Source organism: Zeus faber (genome assembly GCF_960531495.2).
Source record: "Zeus faber genome assembly, chromosome: 19".
NCBI lineage: Eukaryota > Metazoa > Chordata > Actinopteri > Zeiformes > Zeidae > Zeus > Zeus faber.
In genome coordinates, this window is record NC_137206.1 from 7,631,585 (window position 1) to 7,650,943 (window position 19,359).

At 45.8% G+C, this 19,359-nt stretch overlaps 2 protein-coding genes across 5 annotated transcripts in view; both read left to right on the plus strand.

Annotated features, from left to right (window-relative positions):
- The window catches only part of arhgap29a (Rho GTPase activating protein 29a), a gene marked incomplete at its 5' end in the record, with an annotated part of 47,605 nt that extends 34,530 nt beyond the window's left edge, over positions 1-13,075 (plus strand). For 3 of the 4 annotated variants that reach the window (XM_080020348.1, XM_080020351.1, XM_080020350.1), the window contains 8 exons: positions 1,343-1,441; positions 1,919-2,082; positions 4,896-5,084; positions 6,489-6,626; positions 7,678-7,913; positions 8,412-8,709; positions 8,837-8,945; positions 9,313-13,075. In XM_080020348.1, coding sequence (XP_079876474.1) covers positions 1,343-1,441; positions 1,919-2,082; positions 4,896-5,084; positions 6,489-6,626; positions 7,678-7,913; positions 8,412-8,709; positions 8,837-8,945; positions 9,313-10,364 — 2,285 coding nt within the window. In that variant the 3' untranslated portion in view covers positions 10,365-13,075. The remainder of the gene's footprint in view (positions 1-1,342; positions 1,442-1,918; positions 2,083-4,895; positions 5,085-6,488; positions 6,627-7,677; positions 7,914-8,411; positions 8,710-8,836; positions 8,946-9,312) is intronic. The other variant, XM_080020349.1, reaches the window with a different exon arrangement.
- A 542-nt stretch (positions 13,076-13,617) lies between these two features.
- Positions 13,618-19,359, plus strand: part of abca4a (ATP-binding cassette, sub-family A (ABC1), member 4a) — a gene marked incomplete at its 5' end in the record, with an annotated part of 66,139 nt that continues 60,397 nt past the window's right edge. The window contains 5 exons of the mRNA XM_080020088.1: positions 13,618-13,683; positions 14,173-14,266; positions 14,434-14,575; positions 14,816-14,955; positions 16,803-16,930. Coding sequence (XP_079876214.1) covers positions 13,618-13,683; positions 14,173-14,266; positions 14,434-14,575; positions 14,816-14,955; positions 16,803-16,930 — 570 coding nt within the window. The remainder of the gene's footprint in view (positions 13,684-14,172; positions 14,267-14,433; positions 14,576-14,815; positions 14,956-16,802; positions 16,931-19,359) is intronic.

Here is a 19,359-nt window from a genome sequence, read left to right on the forward strand (position 1 = left end):
TATTATAGAAATGTAATCATAAAATATTGGTACATTGTCAGACTCAAAAAAAAAAAACACGATTCATATTGAACTTTTGTAGAAGTTGAGACTGGGGTCACCAGCCTTATGATATTGATGAAGCAGTTTTCGAGGCGACAGACGGGAGGGGGCGCGTCTCGATGCGCCCGAGGCCCCACGGAACTTGACGTTCACCAAGCGACCTGACAATGTTATCTGAGAATCTAGCGGTTGAGCAACGCAGCTCATTGGAGGTGTCTCCGCCGAGGGTTATGCAACCGCTTCCATCTTGAACGTGCCCAATCTCGCACACACACAAACACACACACACACACACAAACACACACACACACACACACACACATTATGTTTCCATTCGCAACGCAGGGACAGGATGAGCTTCCTTGAGAGTTTGCCTCTGTTGCCGCGCTACAGCGCCCAGTGTCACAGTGTTATGTTATTGTAACGATCACGTTACAACCGACGAGAGGTTTCCAAACTTAGCTGTGAAAACAAGTCACAACGAAATGCAGGGAGTGTTGGTGCGTGCGGTTCTGGGGTTGGGGCTTCGTTGCTACCAACGGCAATATTATTCTGCTGACTTTGAGTGGAATGTTTTGTCCCATATGATTCACTCCTCTGGGGAATAAACAAAAAACAAATCTTTGTTGAAAGATTGGACCACTCCCCGGCGTGTAGTGTTGTACTACAATAATCTATTTTACAATAATTTATTTTTATTCTATCACATTTTTACAAATACATTTATTGAGGTTTGTTCAAGATGGAGAATGTCCAACACATGGTTGAGATAATAATTTAAAAGGCAGGACAAATAAAAATGAATATATTATATTTGCAATATATTTATTATATTATAATAAAAATATATTGCAGTTATATATATTATATTAAATAATATATTATTATTTGATATATTTATTTGCTTTGCAAATAAAATCTGTCCACTTTTTCAGTCCTACTACAGCAAAGTTGATCCTGATGAGCACCTTCATGTGCCTCATCAAGAAATCACCCAGTCTCTTGAATAGGACTCAGCAGTAAGAATCATTGATCAGTGAATTGAGGTGCGAATGACCCGACCGTGCCCTGTGGTGGGTTTTTAAAAACGGCCTGAATTTGGACCACGCCTTTTTTTCTTTTTTTTTACTTAAATCTTTTTTAAAAAGTGCCTCTCCGCCCTGGAGCTCAGTACCCCGTCAGTTTTCCCCTCCGGGCAGAGGATGAGGAGGTAGAGGATGCACTTTCGCCCGCCGTATTGACTCCTTGGGCTCCTGCGGAGAGATGAGGATTAACTGGTGTGTGCTCGTCTCCTGTTCAGGGGACTTCAAGCGGCGGCTCCCCAGAACCCCCTCCACCGGCACCATGTCGTCCGCCGACGACCTGGACGAGAGGGAGCCCTCGTCGCCCTCGGATAACGGTAAGCCAGCGGCCGGGGATGACGTTGGCTTTCACCCCGCACAGTATATCCACAATAAATATTTATATTCTGTACCAATGTCCATACTACCACTGAGCCCCAGCTACAGTATTACCTTTTAACTTTACTCATCCTGTGCATAGAATCACCTTTTTGTTTAGTTAGTATATCTTGTTAATTAGTCATTTTGGTTTTTCTTGGGAAATGTGGCGCTTTTTTCGCGTACATTTGGCTGTACTTATCAATAACTATTGTTATGTCAATCCTCTGTTCATCAATGGGACATATTCCTCACATGTGAAAACGTACAACGGCGGAACGCATGAACGCTGAACGCATTCTGATTGTAAAACGGCTCGGAGGCCATCATCTTGAGTTCTATGGCCAAATGAGATGAGTGATACTTGAAACTGATACTTAATCATCTGGACGACTCACCTTCCTTCTCCACCTCCACCTCCGCCTCTCCCTCTCCAGGTCTGAGTGAGATGGTGATGGAGGCCGCCAGCTCGCCGGGTCCCTTCAGGAACACGCAGATGTCCAAGGCGGCGCAGACCCACAAGCTGAGGAAGCTCCGCGCTCCGTCCAAGTGCCGCGAGTGCGACAGCCTGGTCGTCTTTCACGGCGCCGAGTGTGAGGAGGTGAGAAAGGAGTGATTAAAATAGACCAATATTTTATTCACCCCCGGAGAGAAATTGCACTGAAGCAGGGACTCGCATCCAAACAATACAAATAATGTAATTGTAATAAATAAATAAATAAATAAAATTAGAATAAATAATAAAAACAACTATATATATATATATATATTCATTATTAATATAATAATACCTGTAATTATTAGCCAAAAACTAAAATTTCATTTGGAAATTGCAGTGTCACATAAAAGTAGAGCAAAGTAATAAGATCCACAAAATACACAATTTTAACTATTTTTTTAACTACTGATATAAACAACAACAGAACATTTGGCAGGTCTTTTCTGCCAGGGCGCCGAGTGTGAGGAGGTGAGAAAGGAGTGATTAAAATAGACCACTCTCTGGAACAACCTCCCTGAGGAGATGAGTTGAGCTCCTCATCCTCTTCTAAATCCCCCTGAAAGAAGTATTTTGTGTGTATTTAGTGTGCTTTCTCAGGGCTTGTGGTCTGTTTTCACTTTCACCTTTTAAGTCACTTCTTAAAACTTATATCAACACGTTTATACAAGGTTTGATTTGACTTATTATAGTCTTCCTCATATGTAGCTCCAATGCTCCCAGTGTTGTATAACCTTTAAACTGTTTTAAATGGTTTTCACTATTCTTGTCCACCATTTTTTTTGTCTTGTGAAGCACTCTGAAACACTTGCTATATAAATAAAGTTTATTATTATCATTAATAATAACACAAATAATAATATTTTTGTTATTAATAATAATAATAATAATAATAATATTGTTATTATTATGATCCCTGATAGACTTAAAAGTGAATTATAAACAATCAAAATAAACCTAACGATGTAAGGATTTAAAAAAAAAAGGACATATAATATAGAGTCTAGATAATCCAGAGTCAGCAAAAACAATAAGAAAATAATCGCCTCCGACGCCAACCCTCCGAAATAGAACAAAAACCAGTACGAGGAAGTGTTTAGACTGGCCTGGAGCCGCCCCAGGGGGGTCCATCCTTGGGTCTCGGGCGGCGGAAAATAACGACCTTTCAGTTCATCCGTTTGAGGCGAACGGTGTCCTCTCCCTCATCTGCTTGTCCGAGATCCACCTCCCCTCCATCTCTACGAACATGTACGAGACGAGCTATCGTAAAAACAGACCCTAAAAAGTCGGCCGTCTCCCTTTGCACGCTGAGCAATTACAACTTTTTTTTTTTTGCACAGAATTTTATCCTGGGGATAAAAACATTTTGGGATTTGTGCTTCTCCATAATTTGTGTGACCCATGTAACGCTGATGTAAATGAGTAGAACTCATGTTTTAACTGGAGCCTCGTGTCGGGGATTCCGGTGTAGGATAGATCAGATGAGATAACACTTTATTGACCCCTGTAGGGGAATTCAAGCGTCATAGCGGCGGAGTTGAGAAAGCGAAAATGAAGAGGTTGTGATCGGGAACTCTTGCAGCCATTGTGGTCTGAACCCTACACGACTGATCGGCGACGGGGGGGGGGGGGGGTCGGTCACACATCACAACATCTTTCACCGGGACATGACCGGAAACGACCAGGGTACCATGCGCGGGACGGGATTATTATTTTTTATTTTATTATCGGATTCTTCATCACTGGAAAAAAAAAAACAAATTAAAAGCAGAATTTGAATAAGAAATATATTCATATATTGTGTCTGCTCTGATTAGCTGGAGCTCGTTGCGTCACTCCTGACTCCACCCCCACACCATCCGTTATCAAACACGTTGGATATTTCGTCGGCAGTGTTGCCGGATCCGCGGTTTTCCGGCGGAATTTGGCCACTTCCGAAGCGTTGCCGTGCGTTGAATTTGTCGCCCCCGCCGCTCGGGTAGGAATTAAAAATGGGGCCCGGGGACGATGGGCGGAACGAAACTCTGCGTCATGGGGACACGTTCCCGGTCACTGTCCCGCTTTTCCTCCCATCGGGGGCTTTGCTCAACCATTACCCAAAACCTGTCGGCGAGCGGGAAAATCAGGCCAGAATCATGTAGTCTGAACTCGGCATGAGTTGACATGAGGTGGCACTGTGCTAACTAGTAGCTCTATACTAGTTGCACTAGATAGATAGATAAATAGATAGATATATTGATAGATTGATAGATAGATAGATTGATAGATTGCAATATTTCAGCAGATCACATCAAAAAACAAGGGGCCATAATAATTACAACCACTTGAATAAAAATATAAGAATGAAAAGTGTCCATATCCAGAGGAAAAAAGTGAAAAATAGAGTAAAGTAAAGTAGAGAATGTGAAGCAGAGTTGAAGTCGGAGATTCAGTGGATACAGGCAGCGTATGCCAGTGACGAGAGGGCTGCGATGCTCACCCATGAATGTAAATATCTTGAATATGTTGTCAATGATTTTATCCTATTGGCCAAGTTTGTCTTCCATAAACACAAACATGTTTTTTTTCTGTTCCCAAATTCGATGTGTGTTTGATTGGAATGGACCATCTTGTGTAACCCTTAAGGTTGGTAAAGAATTAAAAAAAAAAAAAAAAAAGAAAGAAAAAGTAATAAGGTTCATTAATATTTAGTCACATATACATTTTTTTTATTTTTGGGTTAGGGTTTTTTATTTTTATATATTTATTTTTTATTCATCTTATCGATAGAATAGCAGAAAGCAGAACACATACATATAATTTTATTTACTAATTTTTTTTTACATAATTTTGCTTTCAAACGTTTTTGCTCCCTCTCTTTATACACGTTAGTTTTTTTTTGTTTGTTTCATTGTTACTGAATATAATTACCTCCGCAGTGCTCCTTGGCGTGCCACAAGAAGTGTCTGGAGACGCTGGCCATCCAGTGCGGCCACAAGAAGCTGCAGGGGCGGCTCCACCTGTTTGGCATCGACTTCACGCTGGCGGCCAGGAACAGCCCCGACGGCGTGCCCTTCATCATCACAAAGTGCACGTCGGAGATCGAGACCAGGGCGCTCAACATTAAGGTGCTTTGGGTTCCCCTCCGCTTGCATTGCGCTTGCTCGCCCTCGTGTTTGTGTTTCATTTGAAAACCCTGTTCGTGCTTGTATCTCACTATGTACATATGTTGTTTTTTTTCATCTTATATATAATTCATCTCCATCCTCTAATCCTTTGGTTTTTTTTTTTGGGGGGTTTTTTTTCTGCTGCTTGTAAAACCTAAATTTCCCCCACGGGGATGATTTAAAGTTATATCTTCTCTTAATGAGCAACAATAAACCAAGCGTGAGCAAAAACAGGTTTTCTGCTCCGCCCGTCGGGGATTGACAAAGTTTTGGCTGGAAGATGGCAACGTACAATAAACCTAATAATATATTAGAAAATAAAGAAATGGGCAAAATACAATATGCCTTAAGAAATAAACACTAAACCAGAGGAATAAAAAATAAACCATGAACAATAACAATACAAATTTGGCAATTTGCAGTAACGCTATTGATAAAGGGAATGTGAAGCTGTTGCACATTGCTGGAGCGAGACGCCATATTTGGGGGTTGACCCGCGTTGACTGGGCGTCTGCCGGCGTGTTTGGGTTCAAACACGGCTCAGGAGTCTTGTTGAGGTGATAAGCTGCCGCAGAAAATCTCGCGACCATCTGGTGTGAAACCTCGACCCTTCTTTTTCCTCCCCTTGCTTTCCCTCACTTTTGTACATTTCATAGATAATTTGGGCTGTTTCCCGATGCAGCTGAATGGACGTGATCCTCCGAAAAATGCCCACCGGAGTCCATAGCAACCCATAGCAACCCATAGCAACCCATAGCAACCATCAAACTTCACATTCCCTGTACGCGATTAGCGTAACGTGATTAGCTTAACTGCCATTTGCCCACGTTGGGCTCATAGTGCTCATAGTGCTAATCCTATTTTTATCTCCATCGTACTTCTTATCCCTGATAGAGTTAAAAATGAAAAATAAACAATCAATATATAAACAATGTAAACAATCAATCAGCAATAATAAAAAAAAAAAAGTAAAGATAAACAAGAAAAATTGCCAAAATACAATGATTATCTAGGGACTCGATAATCTAGAGTAGGCAAAAATACTTTTTTGATTTCCGCTTCCGAATTTCCCATCCGCGATTAACGAAGTTGTATCTCATGTTATCGCATTACAGTGCATTTCTCAAATGAAAACAGAGCCGCAGGATTCATGCCATTTTTGTTTGACGGCACCCGAAAATGTGTCCCATATTCATTTTATGTTCAAAATAGGAAATTATTGTCCTGTCACTGAAATGTTTTTTTTATTTTCTTTATTTTTTATAAGTGCATTCAAAGTTCCTGTTTTAGTCACATGTTGAAATGGTTTTGAATCGCAGTCTTAACTGCTGCTTCCTTCCTGTGTCCACAAAAAAAAAAAAAAAGGGTATCTACCGTGTGAACGGCGCCAAGTCCCGGGTGGAGAAGCTGTGCCAGGCATTTGAGAACGGCAAGGACCTGGTGGAGCTCTCCGACCTTTACCCCCATGACATCAGCAACGTACTCAAGCTCTACCTGAGACAGGTGAGCTAGGCCATTTGTATTTTTTTATAGTTGTGGTATAGATAGATAGACACACAGATGGACGGACGGACAAATAGACAGACAAATAGACAGACAAATAGACAGACAAATAGACAGACAAATAGACAGACAAATAGACGGACAAATAGACAGACAAATAGACAGACAAATAGACAGACAAATAGACAGACAAATAGACAGACAAATAGACAGACAGATAGACAGACAGATAGACCGACAGATAGACAGACAGATAGACCGACAGACAGACAGACCGATAGACAGACAGACTGACAAGCAGTAAACGAGAGAAAAGTTGGTGATGTACAGTGAAACCAATACAAAACTTAACCTCAAATGTTGACAAACAATATGACTTTAAAACTATTGATTAGATGCCACTTAATGATTGAGGGGGAAAGGATAGCATCACCTCCACCCCCATGTTTTTATTTTCTTCCAGTCATCAAACGCAGGGTGCAGTGTGACTTTGAACAATCGGTCCTAGAAGAGTTCCAAAAATGTTTTTTTTCTTTTTTTGTTGTCGCAGAAATTCAGTCATTTGTCAGAACCAAGCGGCGGCCTCCTCTGAATCAAAGCATTGCAGTGTGGAGGAATCCATAAAGAAAACATGATATTATTAACCTTGTATATCCCCAAATACCCTTTTTAAAAGCCCCCAGATGGGTTTTAGTCTGATCCGGATAATCGCCGGTGAAGCTGGAAGCCGAAAAGTGCCGTTATTTACGGGGCCAGTAAATGTTTATAACTCCACTGTTTTTTGACAAAACGTGCTCTCTGGCGTTTGGAGCGTGGGGCCGTTCGTTCAATGTAACGTTTATCCGGCGCGTGGAGACGGTCGGAGGCTCCCTCTGTTTACTTTAGTTACAGCCCCCCGCCCCCCACATCCCCCGCCCCCCGCCGTGCTGCTTTTCTCTTTCTTTTATAATGAATCCCGTTCCGTTTGTCTATTTGTCCTCATATTCTGTCCAGCAGGAGTTTATTATTAACGCGCGCCCCCCTCTTTCCCTTCCCTTCTTTTCCTTGGCAGCTGCCCGAGCCCCTCGTCCTCTTCCGCTACTACAACGACTTCATCGGCCTGGCCAAGGAGAGCCAGGCCGTCATCGTGGAGGAGGCGGAGGCCTCGCGGCTCCACCCGGCGCCGCCCGCCCTCAGCCAGGTCAGCGTGGAGCTCAACCGGGTCCTCTTCAAGATCAAGGACCTGCTCCGCCAGCTGCCGCCGGCCCACCACAAGACCCTGCAGTTCCTGGTGGAGCACCTGCACCGGTAGGCTGCGAAGATATCACCATTAAAACTATCACGATTAGATTCATGTTGATTCATCGTTCAGCAGGGAAGGAAGGTATCCCGTCAAACTCATGTTTTTGCCTCATGAGGGTGCAGTTTGGGATTGAATGTTGAACTTTTTGGCGAAATTCAGTTATTTGTCAGGGTTCAAGATTTTACGGCGCCGTTCTCCGTAACATGGCAAAGAGAAGCCAAGACTTTATTTATTTTTTATTATTATCTTATTTTTATTTAAGGCTTTGGAGCGTGCTCAGCGGTGGCATCCGTATAATCCAAAAATTCCGTTCAAAAGCAATGACATGATTTGAAAACAGGGATGTAGTAGCCTGGACAGTATTTTGGGTCCACCATCAGCTGGTTCAGTGCAGGGGTGGAGCAGAAAAAACACGACAGGACTTTTACCTTCTGAACCCAGACTGCCCCTGCCTCTCTCCGTTATTGAGTTTTGAGCCCCCCTCTCTCTCGGCCCTCCGCCAGGGTGAGCGAGCGCTCCGAGGAGAACAAGATGACTGCCAGCAACCTGGGCATTATCTTCGGCCCGACGCTGATCAAGCCGCGGCAGACGGACGCCGAGGTGTCGCTCTCCTCGCTGGTGGACTACCCCTACCAGGCGCTGATCGTGGAGCTCCTGATCCGCCACTACCACATGGTCTTCGACGCCCCCCTCAGCCCGCGGCCGGCCGGCCCGGCGGACCCCGCCGCCCGCCGTGCCCCCTCCCGGGAGAAGGAGCAGCAGCTGAGCAGGCACTCAAAGTCTCTGAGCGACATCAAGGAGGTGAGCGGGTCCCCCCCACCTCCCCCCCTTTTTTAAATTTTAATTGCCTCGAAAGTTGGTTTCTCAACTCAAGCGTCCCAACTCTTTGCGTTCTGACCCGTGCCTACGCCCTGTGGTGCCGTTACAGCAGAGCTCCAAGGTGTACAAGAGGCATTCCTCCATAATCCCTTCTTCCCATTTGCTGGCTGAGGTCCAGGAGACCATGCCGGGAGTCGACCGGACGGACTTTGAACCTGGTAGGTGTTTGATGCGACGCTAGAACCCCAGTAGAAATCTCTGGAGCCTTTTTATTCTGTACTATTGTGATTAAAAACAAAAAAAACAACAGTTTGCTGCCACTTGCTGTTCTAGAGTTCATGCCAGGCAGAACCCAGCTCCACTTTTCTTATCGTCACGCTCGCCCTCCTGCTGTGCCTTCCTGTCGCCGGCTGCCATAGAGAATGAATGATATCCTGTCGTCTCTTTGTCTCTTTTGTCGCCGCATGTGTGAACGGGAAGGGGGTTAGAAGCCAGTTGCATCTCCTCAACAGTGTTTCTTCCCTACTCTCAAACCCTCCCCTCTGACTCTAAATCTCATTCACCTCTCGTGCCCTCCCCCCCCAGCTGCGGAAGCCGCGGATCCGGAGTCGGTCGCCGCGGTTCTGTCGTCCGGTGTCCACCGGGCCCAGCGGTCCAGCGATCGGGGGCTCACTCGCTCCAACCACGTCACGGTGGCCAGGGTCCAGCTCCGCCACCCGCGCAGCAAGCTCTACTCGCGGCCGGCCAGCGCACCCGTCGACCGGGCGCCCGCCGCCCGCAGCCAGGTGGACGAGAACAACGCTCGCAACAGCGCCACGGCGCCGGAGGCGGACAGGGAGGGCGGCGGCGGCGGGGGCCGGTCCATCGGGGAGGCGGGCGGGGACGAGGCGCCCAAGTCGCGGGTGAGCATGCACTACCGGAGCACCTTCATCGACACCCAGACACTGCGACGGACGTGGGACAAACAGTACAAGCATTGCGACGGCGCCTCCAGGACAGCCCGGGCCGCCGCTGGTTCCCCCGTGGAGAGCAAGTTGTCGTCGGCCTCGGTGCCGGCGTCCCTTTCCGCCTTCTCTCCGGGAGGTTCCGGGGGCCCTGCTGATGGCATGTTCCCCAATGGGCCGTACGTCGTGGCGGTGCGGCCCAGCAGGACTCTGAGGAGAGAGGACAATGTGGACGAATGCGGTGCCCCCGTGGCGGCGGCGGCTTTCAGGGCCCCCAGGACACTTCAGCCTCCACCTGGTACATTTTACAAGCCCCCCACGAGGAGCAGGGCCAAAATCCCGGAAAGGGCCATGCTGACGAACAGTGCAGAGGAGGAGGATGAGGAGGAGGAGGAGGAGGAAGATGATGATGATGATGATGATGACGATGATGGTGGAGAGGAGGAGGAGGATGAGGAGTTGGGAGTTGAGATAGAGGTGTCTGTGGATGAGCCTCTGGAGGGGGAAGACGAGGAGGAGGAGGATGGGGAGGAGACTGAGGAGGAGGAGCAGGCGGCCGGCTCTCCCCCGGTGCCCCGCTCCCCCAGCTCCAGCCCAGAGGAGTTGGGACAAAACCAGGCCAAGCCGCTGTACCAGAGACTGAGGCCGAGGCGCCTCCAGGAGGTGGAACACCGAGAGGCACATTTTGTGTGACCTCTCACTCGGGGTAGCTCCCAAATGTGTATATTCTGTACCATATTTGTATAAGAGAAAACATAGCGAAACACTGTCTAAAGACTGAGAAGATGACCTGTGGAAGTGTGTGTGTGTGTGTGTGTGTGTGTGTGTGTGTGTGTGTGTGTGTGTGTGTGTGTGTGTGTGTGTGTGTGTGTGTGTGTGTGTGTGTGTGTGTGTGTGTGTGTGTGTGTGTGTGTGTGAATAAATAAATATATATAAATATATATATATATATATATATATATATATATATATATATATATTTGCACACACACACTCTTCTGTAATCTAGATGGACGTCCAATGTTTTGGGGCCGATGGAGCAGAATTGTACCATTTGTCCTCAAAAGATAAACGGGATGCACTTATAAAGCCGTGCATCTTTTTTTAAGTTGCTTTAGCTCACGATCAAACCAATCTGTCATCACTTGCCCTCTGGCAGCTAGCCAGAATATTTATAACCTTTTTTTTTTTAAGCTGTGCAATTACATTTTATTCACATATTTTTTGTATCTTGTTCTTTAATGCTCAACATGTGTGTATTTGTTCACATAAATCAAAAAAAAAAAAAAAGTATGATTTCAACTGTTACAATAGTGTACGTAGCCACTGCAATGGAAAGATGTTAGGTGCACTTAACCCGGTTTAGTAGTCCTCCACCAAGGTTTTTATTTAACCTTTAATTTTTTTTTTTTTTACTTTGTTTCTGCTTCGGGCAAATAGAAATGTTGCCGCGCTACCGTTGGATCGGGTCTAATCGTTTCTGTAAGCAGGCGTGTGGCAGTATAATCTCCACGAGTTACAGTCGTAGAAAATATCCAATGAATATTATATTGTTGACCGGTAATTGAAGTGTGTGTGTGTGTGTGTGTGTGTGTGTGTGTGTGTGTGTGTGTGTGTGTGTGTGTGTGTGTGTGTGTGTGTGTGTGTGTGTGTGTGTGTGTGTGTGTGTGTGTGTGTGTGTGTGTGTGTGTACGTACACATTTTACGGTAAATTACCAGGTTACCACACGGATGTTCTTCCCGTCTCAAATGCCGACGTGGTGGTTTATTATTATTTTTTGTTTTTTATCGACGACCATCATTTTCCGATCTCATCGTCATGGAGTCTTTCATGTAAAGAAAGTATCAGATCTTTGATGGCAAACCGCTTTATTGACAGGATGTAACATTTGCATTATGTTTGGTGTACACAACAGGTACATGAAAACAAACCTTTTTGTAACTTATTAAAAAAAAAAAAACCAAAAAAAAAAAAAAACTATTCTGACAACCGCAACCTGTGGAATTTGTTTCCTTTCCAATTGCTCCGCAGACCCTGCAGCCCCTAATGGGTCTAATAGGATTAACGCACGGTTCCATCTTGCTGCTATGAACGTTTCAATTAGGGAGCCGCGTTTCCTTTCCCCGCCTCGAGAAAAGACCTGGGGGGGGAACCGAAAGCGGGACCCCGTGAAGACGACGTCAAATAAAATAAAAAAAACCCCTCTTTTTATTGTTTTAAATCACCCCTAAAAAAAGGTAGGATTATATCACTCGGGCCCTGCTGCGCGGACGCGCCCTGCACATGGACGAGTGGGTTAAGTGGCCACTCGCTGCCGAGAAAGAAGATTATATCAATCTGCTTAACCACCCACAAGGTCCGGGGCGACGAGCCGCGGTCGCAAACCCCGCGGGACACTCGGCGCGTCGTCTCGGGCTATGCGGGCTCCTGGCGGTGGCGGTGCGCGCTTCCTGGGCTCTTCCGAGGTAAGTGGCGCCTCCGCGCCGACGTCGCCGTGGCGTCCGGCGGCGTGAGGTCCCCTCCCCGCCCCCCAGGCCACGTGTCGCGGCCGTGACTGCGCCGTGCCGCGGGGGTTGGGGGGAGGGGTCCTCGGCACCCGGCCGGGTGTCGCAGCGGGACGCCCCGCGGGAGGTCCAAGCGTCAGGGCGTACGATCGCAAAAAAAACAAAACCCCAAAACAAATAAATACATAAATTCCGTCGGGTGCCTCGATGTCGTCGAGAGGACTTTAACTTATTTCGTTGAAAAACAATCGCTCACAGCCAGAGCCACGTGTGGCCTCTACGGCCGCGTCCTAGACGTGAGCGGGAAGCTGCGGCTCCCGTGGGGCGTCGTTCACCCCGCACCCGCGTGGGGTTGAGTGGGAGCTCTTGAACCCAGCGACAGCTCCGTTGGGGGCGGTTACCCGCCCGCCGCCGCCGGGGTGACGCTCACCGCCTCTGTCGCGGGTTTTTTCTTTTTTTAGAACGTGCGCACGACATTTTCAATGGCGACACCCGCTAGAACGTCCACACGACACGGACGTGTCCGCGTATCGGCACCGTAACGTCTGGGCTACGATGCCGCCGCCGCCGCAGCAGCTGTGTCCCGTGTCAGGGCGGTTCACGCACGTTCCGTTCGAGCAAGCTCAGGGTTCATTGGGGAAATGAAATGTACTTTTCCATACTTCAAGTTTATCTTCAGTAGATAAAGTGTCTTCAAAGTATATTTCGACCCGTTTGTATGTTTTGTTTTTTTGGCGAGAGTATTTCAATGGTATTCATTGGAGTGCACGTATGAAAAATAATACCGAAACATAAACCTAAGCTGTACTTAAGTGTAAGTGTTAAAAGTGTTATTTTAGTCGTCAAAAGTAACAAATACATGCAAAATATATATTAAATATATAGTGGTACAAATTCTAACGCACCGAGTACAACTCAAGGGGTTGGTACAGCGTAGGTTCAATTCAAAACATCTTTTGTATATTAATTGTGAATACAAATTACAAAAAAAAAAATAATACACTCCGTATAACTTGCAGATATCACCGTTACGTATACTTTCCTTCCGCTTGGCGACACTTGCCAGAAAAATAAAATGTGCAGAAACCAACATCATTAAATAATCATGACTGTCCTGTCGTTTATTACTGATCCCGCTTTGTGTCGTCGCCGTTAATCTGAATCCTTTTCTGCCGCCGGGCATTTCTCACATCAATACAGCTGTGAACAAGGTACATTTTTTAAACTTATAGTTGAGTTATATGGAAGACTATAAAAAAAAAAAAAAAACTAAAAACTTGGATAACATGAAGACATGTTTGTGTTTTTTATTTTGTTGTTGTTGTTGTTGTTGTAGCCCTGCACCTAAGTGCAGCGTGTAGTTGAATATAAAAATGGCGGCTCGCTGAACGCAGGTCGGTGGCTTGGCAGTGAGCCCTACGGGGGCCTGAAAGGGACAATCATGGGGGTGGGCGGCCAGGTGACGCTCCTACTGTGGAAGAACTGGACGGCCCGTAAGAGGCAGAAGGTACAGTAGAGCTGACGTTCCACTTGGTTGGATGCATGTCATTTTACTTTAGCCTGTTTATAAAGTACATATTATTTCATATTTTTTTCTTCTAGAGGCCACTAATAACCATCAGATAAAATGTCTTATTTAAAATCTGAAACCGATATAATCTCATCACCGGCAAACTACCAACTAGCAAGACAAAATGATGCTAGTAATACGTTGTAGATGATTCATTTTCTGTTAATGTGTCGACAATAATTTTCCGTCTAGGGACGTGAGGCGATGGACTCAGATTATGCAAAGGGAAAAAACCCACATCCTGTCTCAAATTGAATCATTTGGGATTGGGAAAGCCGGACATGACACTCGCTAGCGCAGCCTGTGCAGTCCACCCGGTGTTATATTGTCACATGAATGACTCCAATGATGTGAATCCCCGTGGAGTTAATGAGCAACCCTGACAGGTACAAGGTGAACGTTGTATTTTTTTAAATTTTCTCCAAGGTTCGGTTCTTCATGGAGATCATGTGGCCGGTCATGCTGTTCATTGGACTGGTGTGGCTGAGAAGAGCGAACCCACTGTACCGCCAACATGAATGTATGCAAGAGAAAAAAATAGTTCAGATACTCATCAATATATTACACTGTTTCAGTGATCTCGAAAGGACTGACTGATGATCTGAAATCCAACGACTCTGACCGAATGTCTTCAAGTCATCGCTGACACTGTTACATTGGGCTATTTTTTTTTTTCCGGCACTTTAGGCCACTTTGCCAACAAGGCCATGCCCTCCACGGGGATCCTGCCCTGGATCCAGGGGATCGTCTGCAACGCCAACAACCCCTGTTTCCAGTACCCCACCCGCGGCGAATCCCCGGGCCTGGTGTCCAACTACAACAACTCCATGTGAGTCCCACATGAGAAGAAAGTCGTCCGAGGCCACGAATCATTTGATCCGAGATCAAATGATTCATAGGGACCCGAGTTGCATAACAGCAAGTCAAGAGAATATATGTGTTTAAATGACCAGGGACCAGAGTTGTGGGCTGGAGGTATTCCTTTGTTTTCAAAGGTGTGTTTCTGTGAGAGTGCATGAGATCTCACCTGACCCCCCCCCCCCCCCGTCCCCCCCCCCGGCCCGCTCAGATTGGCTCGGTTCTATGTGGATGCACAGGAGCTGCTGTTCAGTGAGCCAGAGTTCCACCAGCTGGGTCGCATGTGGAGGGAGCTGACGGCCATGAGTAACTTCATGGACACCATACGCACCCACCCGGAACTGGTCTCAGGTCAGTGCCTCTGGGACGCTATCAAACAGAGACTTTGAGGCCATTGGTGTTGTTTTTTCCTTTTTCTCATGGGTGGTTATTCTCGCTGAGACACATGTGAATTGGATGCCCTGCACAGACTACTCCTTCATTTAAAAAAAATTCATATTGCTTAATAGATGATCATTGCATTTGTCACTCTTACTATCCTTGCTTGAAATCCAGATCAGCCATGACTTGAGTACAGTTATATGTAGCATTGCCATCTTTTCCTGACAGTCTCCTAATCATTTTTTTTTTCAATGCCTCTTCTCTCATTGAAAATATCAGTTATTATATCAGTTGTAAGTTTCTTTAATTGAAATCATTTTATATTTTCATTGTCCTCACCAAACTATACACTCCATTGACCTTCATTATATCCAGTGTGGATATGTTTTTTTACCAGTAGACAAAACCAAGGCCAAACTTTTTTTTTTTAAAGCGGAAAAACTCATGACCGGTAAGATTTGTGGGTGTGTCTGAAATATAAAAACAGCGGAGGCTGTGGTGGTGGTGGCATTCATCGATTCGCCCATCACACCGTCGATTGGCGGTTGTTCACCACAACGCTGTCACCGTCATAGAAACACAAACGACAAACGACATGCCTATTAGAGCCCTTTCCTTTTCATGAACATTACGCATTTGCCAACATTCTGCAGTGTTGCCAGTAACTTAAATTGCTGTTGATACGACAGCAACAAGGGCACAAGGAGCTTCCAGGCCTCGTCCGTTTCAGTCTTATTTATGCCTAAAAACAACCGATCGTACAGTTTGTTGTGCTTTGTAGTTGGCGCTTTGAAATGGGGAACATGTACGCAACAATAAACTTGACATCATAGATACATATTGTTTTCTAACGGACCTGTGCACCTCATCATGGAGTCAACTTTGATACTCCCAGGAAAGATTTTACCCGTACTGATCCCATATTATTTGATATCCCACAACGGCCACTGTGTGTGTCAGCGCACCGCGCCAGGTGAAAAGTACGACTGACTTTACATCAACAGAGCTTGAGGAAGTCCCGCGCGATAGTGGGAAAATAAGCCTCTTACTTTCTCAGCCAGTGCGCTGTGTATTTAGCAAATGCCTTCTGGAGAGGGTGCATGTAAACACCGCTCCGGCCTAGACAGGCGGGGTGGGGGAGGACTGTGCGAACATTAACGCATACTTCTAGAATTAGCGTTTACATATTTGTCAGGGGGGAACGGGAGTCCAGGCTGGAAAAATAATTTGTCAGGATGGGAGCTGGGCGAACTCCAGCACCGCCATTGCTTACGTAAAGTCTCCAAAAAGTCGCCGCCGCTGCTGCTGTGGAGAAATAGACGGGAGTGAAGAAGCTAGGGGCCCGCATTCCGTGTCCATGGGTTCCCACTGAGGAAAATTAGAGCGTAGTGAGAAACAAGTTCTGACATAAATTGGGGATTTTTTGACTCTGAACAGCGTGGCGATGAGTGGGACCGCCTGGTTGGAGGGAATAGAAATTGGAGTAAGAGATTATGTGAGAGGCCTGTTTTCCTTTTCTATTTCCAGAGGTCCTCCCATGGACAACTGGACAATTTTAGATTGTCTATATATGTTTGTTTACACAAACACACACACACACACACACACACACACACACACACACACACACACGCGCACCTTATTTAATTTTCCGCTCAGCCACTTGTCACCAGCGGCCTCCATTGTCCCCCTGGCCCCAATTGTCTCCATTGTCACCGGGTGTCTCTCTCTCTCCCTCCCTCCCTACCTCCCTCCCTCCCTCCCCTCCTCCCTAGCTGACTTCCTGTCTTTCCTCTCTCCCGTCTCTCCGCGCATAGGCCGTGGGGTGAAGGTGGAGGACATCTTGAAGGACGACGAGCTGCTGACCTCCTTCCTACTCAGGGACGTTCCCCTGACCGAGTCCGTGGTCTACCACCTGGTCAACGCCCAAATCAGGCCGGAGCAGGTAGGGGCTTCCCTGTGCTGAAGAGGGCCTTTCAGGCAGTGCCTCCTCCAGCTGATCCTTCTCCTGCTTTCCCGATTTGAGGGCCATTCTTCTAGGAACCCGAGATGCCATAAACCTACACCTCGAAGTTATCATAGAACCTGACACTAGGTTGAAGCGACTCTCTATTTTACCTGACGATATCTTTGTCAGCCTTTGTGAATGAAAAAAGAAATGTACCCATGGAAAGCTGAGGGTCCTGCCATTCTCTAGGTGTATTGAAGTGTATAGAGCATGAACGCAAGGTGGAGAAGTACTACCCTGAATAGACCGTGTCTCCTCTATTTTGTTTTTGTGCTTTCCCCCGGGGCAAAAGTTTTTTTAAAAAGCATCCTTTTTAAAAGAGTGGGGGGTTGGGGGTATCTGATATAACCAGCCGAGGAACACGGTTTCCCGCAACGTTCAACCCAATTTGGTGGCCGTTTAAGAAAACAAAAAACAAAAAAAAACAACAACCTGCCATGGCCCCTAGATCTATCTACATATAGGGTTAGGGTCATCTACATCACATCTACATCTGTGCCAAATCTGACACTTTTATTGCAAAATTCCCAATTGTTATGTTATTTTCAGCCAAACTGGTGATTTGTCATTTAGTAAGACAAAACAGAACAATGACAGATATAACACATTTGATTTGTTGCTTCAAATGAAAGTTAGCGTGATCTTGTAGAGTCAGACTCCTTTGTTGCTCCTGGGAGCACATTTTCAAGACGTGCCTTGGAAAGCGTGAATGGCCTTTCTGTTTGATTGCAACAACATATGCAATCAACACTCCTACCTTCCTTGATTTTGTTTTACTGGAAGGGCTGTTGTTCTTTTGTGGTGGTGGTTGTTGTTGTTGTCTGAGGGCTTTGCCATGTGGCCTGGTTGGATCGATGGCCCTCGCCGGCCCTCTCTGGCTGTCGATAATGCTGGCTTGACATGTTGTTTGGGTGGCACTGGTGATACTGTTGGCCTCAATCTCCCCTCTGGCAGAGTCAGAGACACACACACACACACACACACACACACACACACACGGCTACATACACAAACAGATGCACAAGTTGTGCCTACTTGTACGTAAAGGGTTACATTCTTCATCTACATGCACACGTTCACCAAGTTCTCATTTTTTGGGGGAGTCGGGTTCTCTCCTTTGTGGGAGGGTTGGAAGGGAAAAGGCCGACCTGTGAGCCATGTGACAAAGAGGACACCCGTGTGCAATGACATCAGTATCTCAGAGAAGCCCTCATCACAGCTTTCACATGGAAAGCAGGAGTCTGAGGGAACGGGAGGAAACAGGCGGGAAGGCACACTGATTCATCTTGAAGTTTGTTTTGTTTTATTTAGTGCAGCCCCGAGAACGTGTTGTTTGGTTAACTCCCTGGTCACTCATCAGATGTGAGACTTACGCTATAAGCAGCACTGGTGAGACGGGCACACACACACACACACACACACACACACACACACACACACACACACACACACACACACACACACACACACACACACACTGATGAAGCAAAAATACAAAGTGTGTGTGTGTGTGTGTGTGTAAAACATGGGGTGGAGCGCTTTCTTACTCAGATTGCATAGATTGCGTCTCAGTGACGGGTAAAGTGACTGTGGCTGTGCGATTGGATTTGTATCGGTTTAAACTTCCTCCGTTGCCGGGAAGTTATTGGGCTGTTGCAATAACGGGGAGACGGGCGGCGCAGGGACAGTGCCGCATGGAAATTGTCCCAAAAGCTACACCCAAGCATTGCCTGTGTAAACTGTAGACTGGATTAAATAAGCAAATCAGCAATAATGGTGTTGAGTGTAAATGATCTGAACCAGTGCTCCCAATGTGGGACCGCCAGACCAGGATTTCCATAAACATGGTTATGATTAGGTGTGTAACGGATAAAAGGTGTAATGCAAATTGTTGGACTTGCAAATTATTTCATTAAGACAAGCATCTGCATTTAAAAGCAGATTATTTTCTATAAGAAGCAAAATACAAAAACTAAATTTACTTATAGATGAAACTATAAAAAATGGTTTGTACTTCAAATTATTATTCTTGAATTCATTGGTATTGGAATACAGTCAATTTGTTTCCATTCAAACATTATTAAAAAGCTTGTTACTGTGTCAAATCGTGAGCTGGGTTTATCATAACATTGCTCACGTTACATGATGTACATTATATTGCAATGATTCATGTACATGAAGCTTAAAGGGTTATAGTAATATACACTAACACCAAATTTAAGTTTTGCAGTGGATGGTGAATGTGTATCTCAAAATTCAATACCAGCAAAAATTTGGATTTGAAGTTTAACATGAGTTATATATCCTATTTTTCCAGACAGATCTACCGTAGGACATCTAGGACTCTTTCTCCTAATTTGTGCACC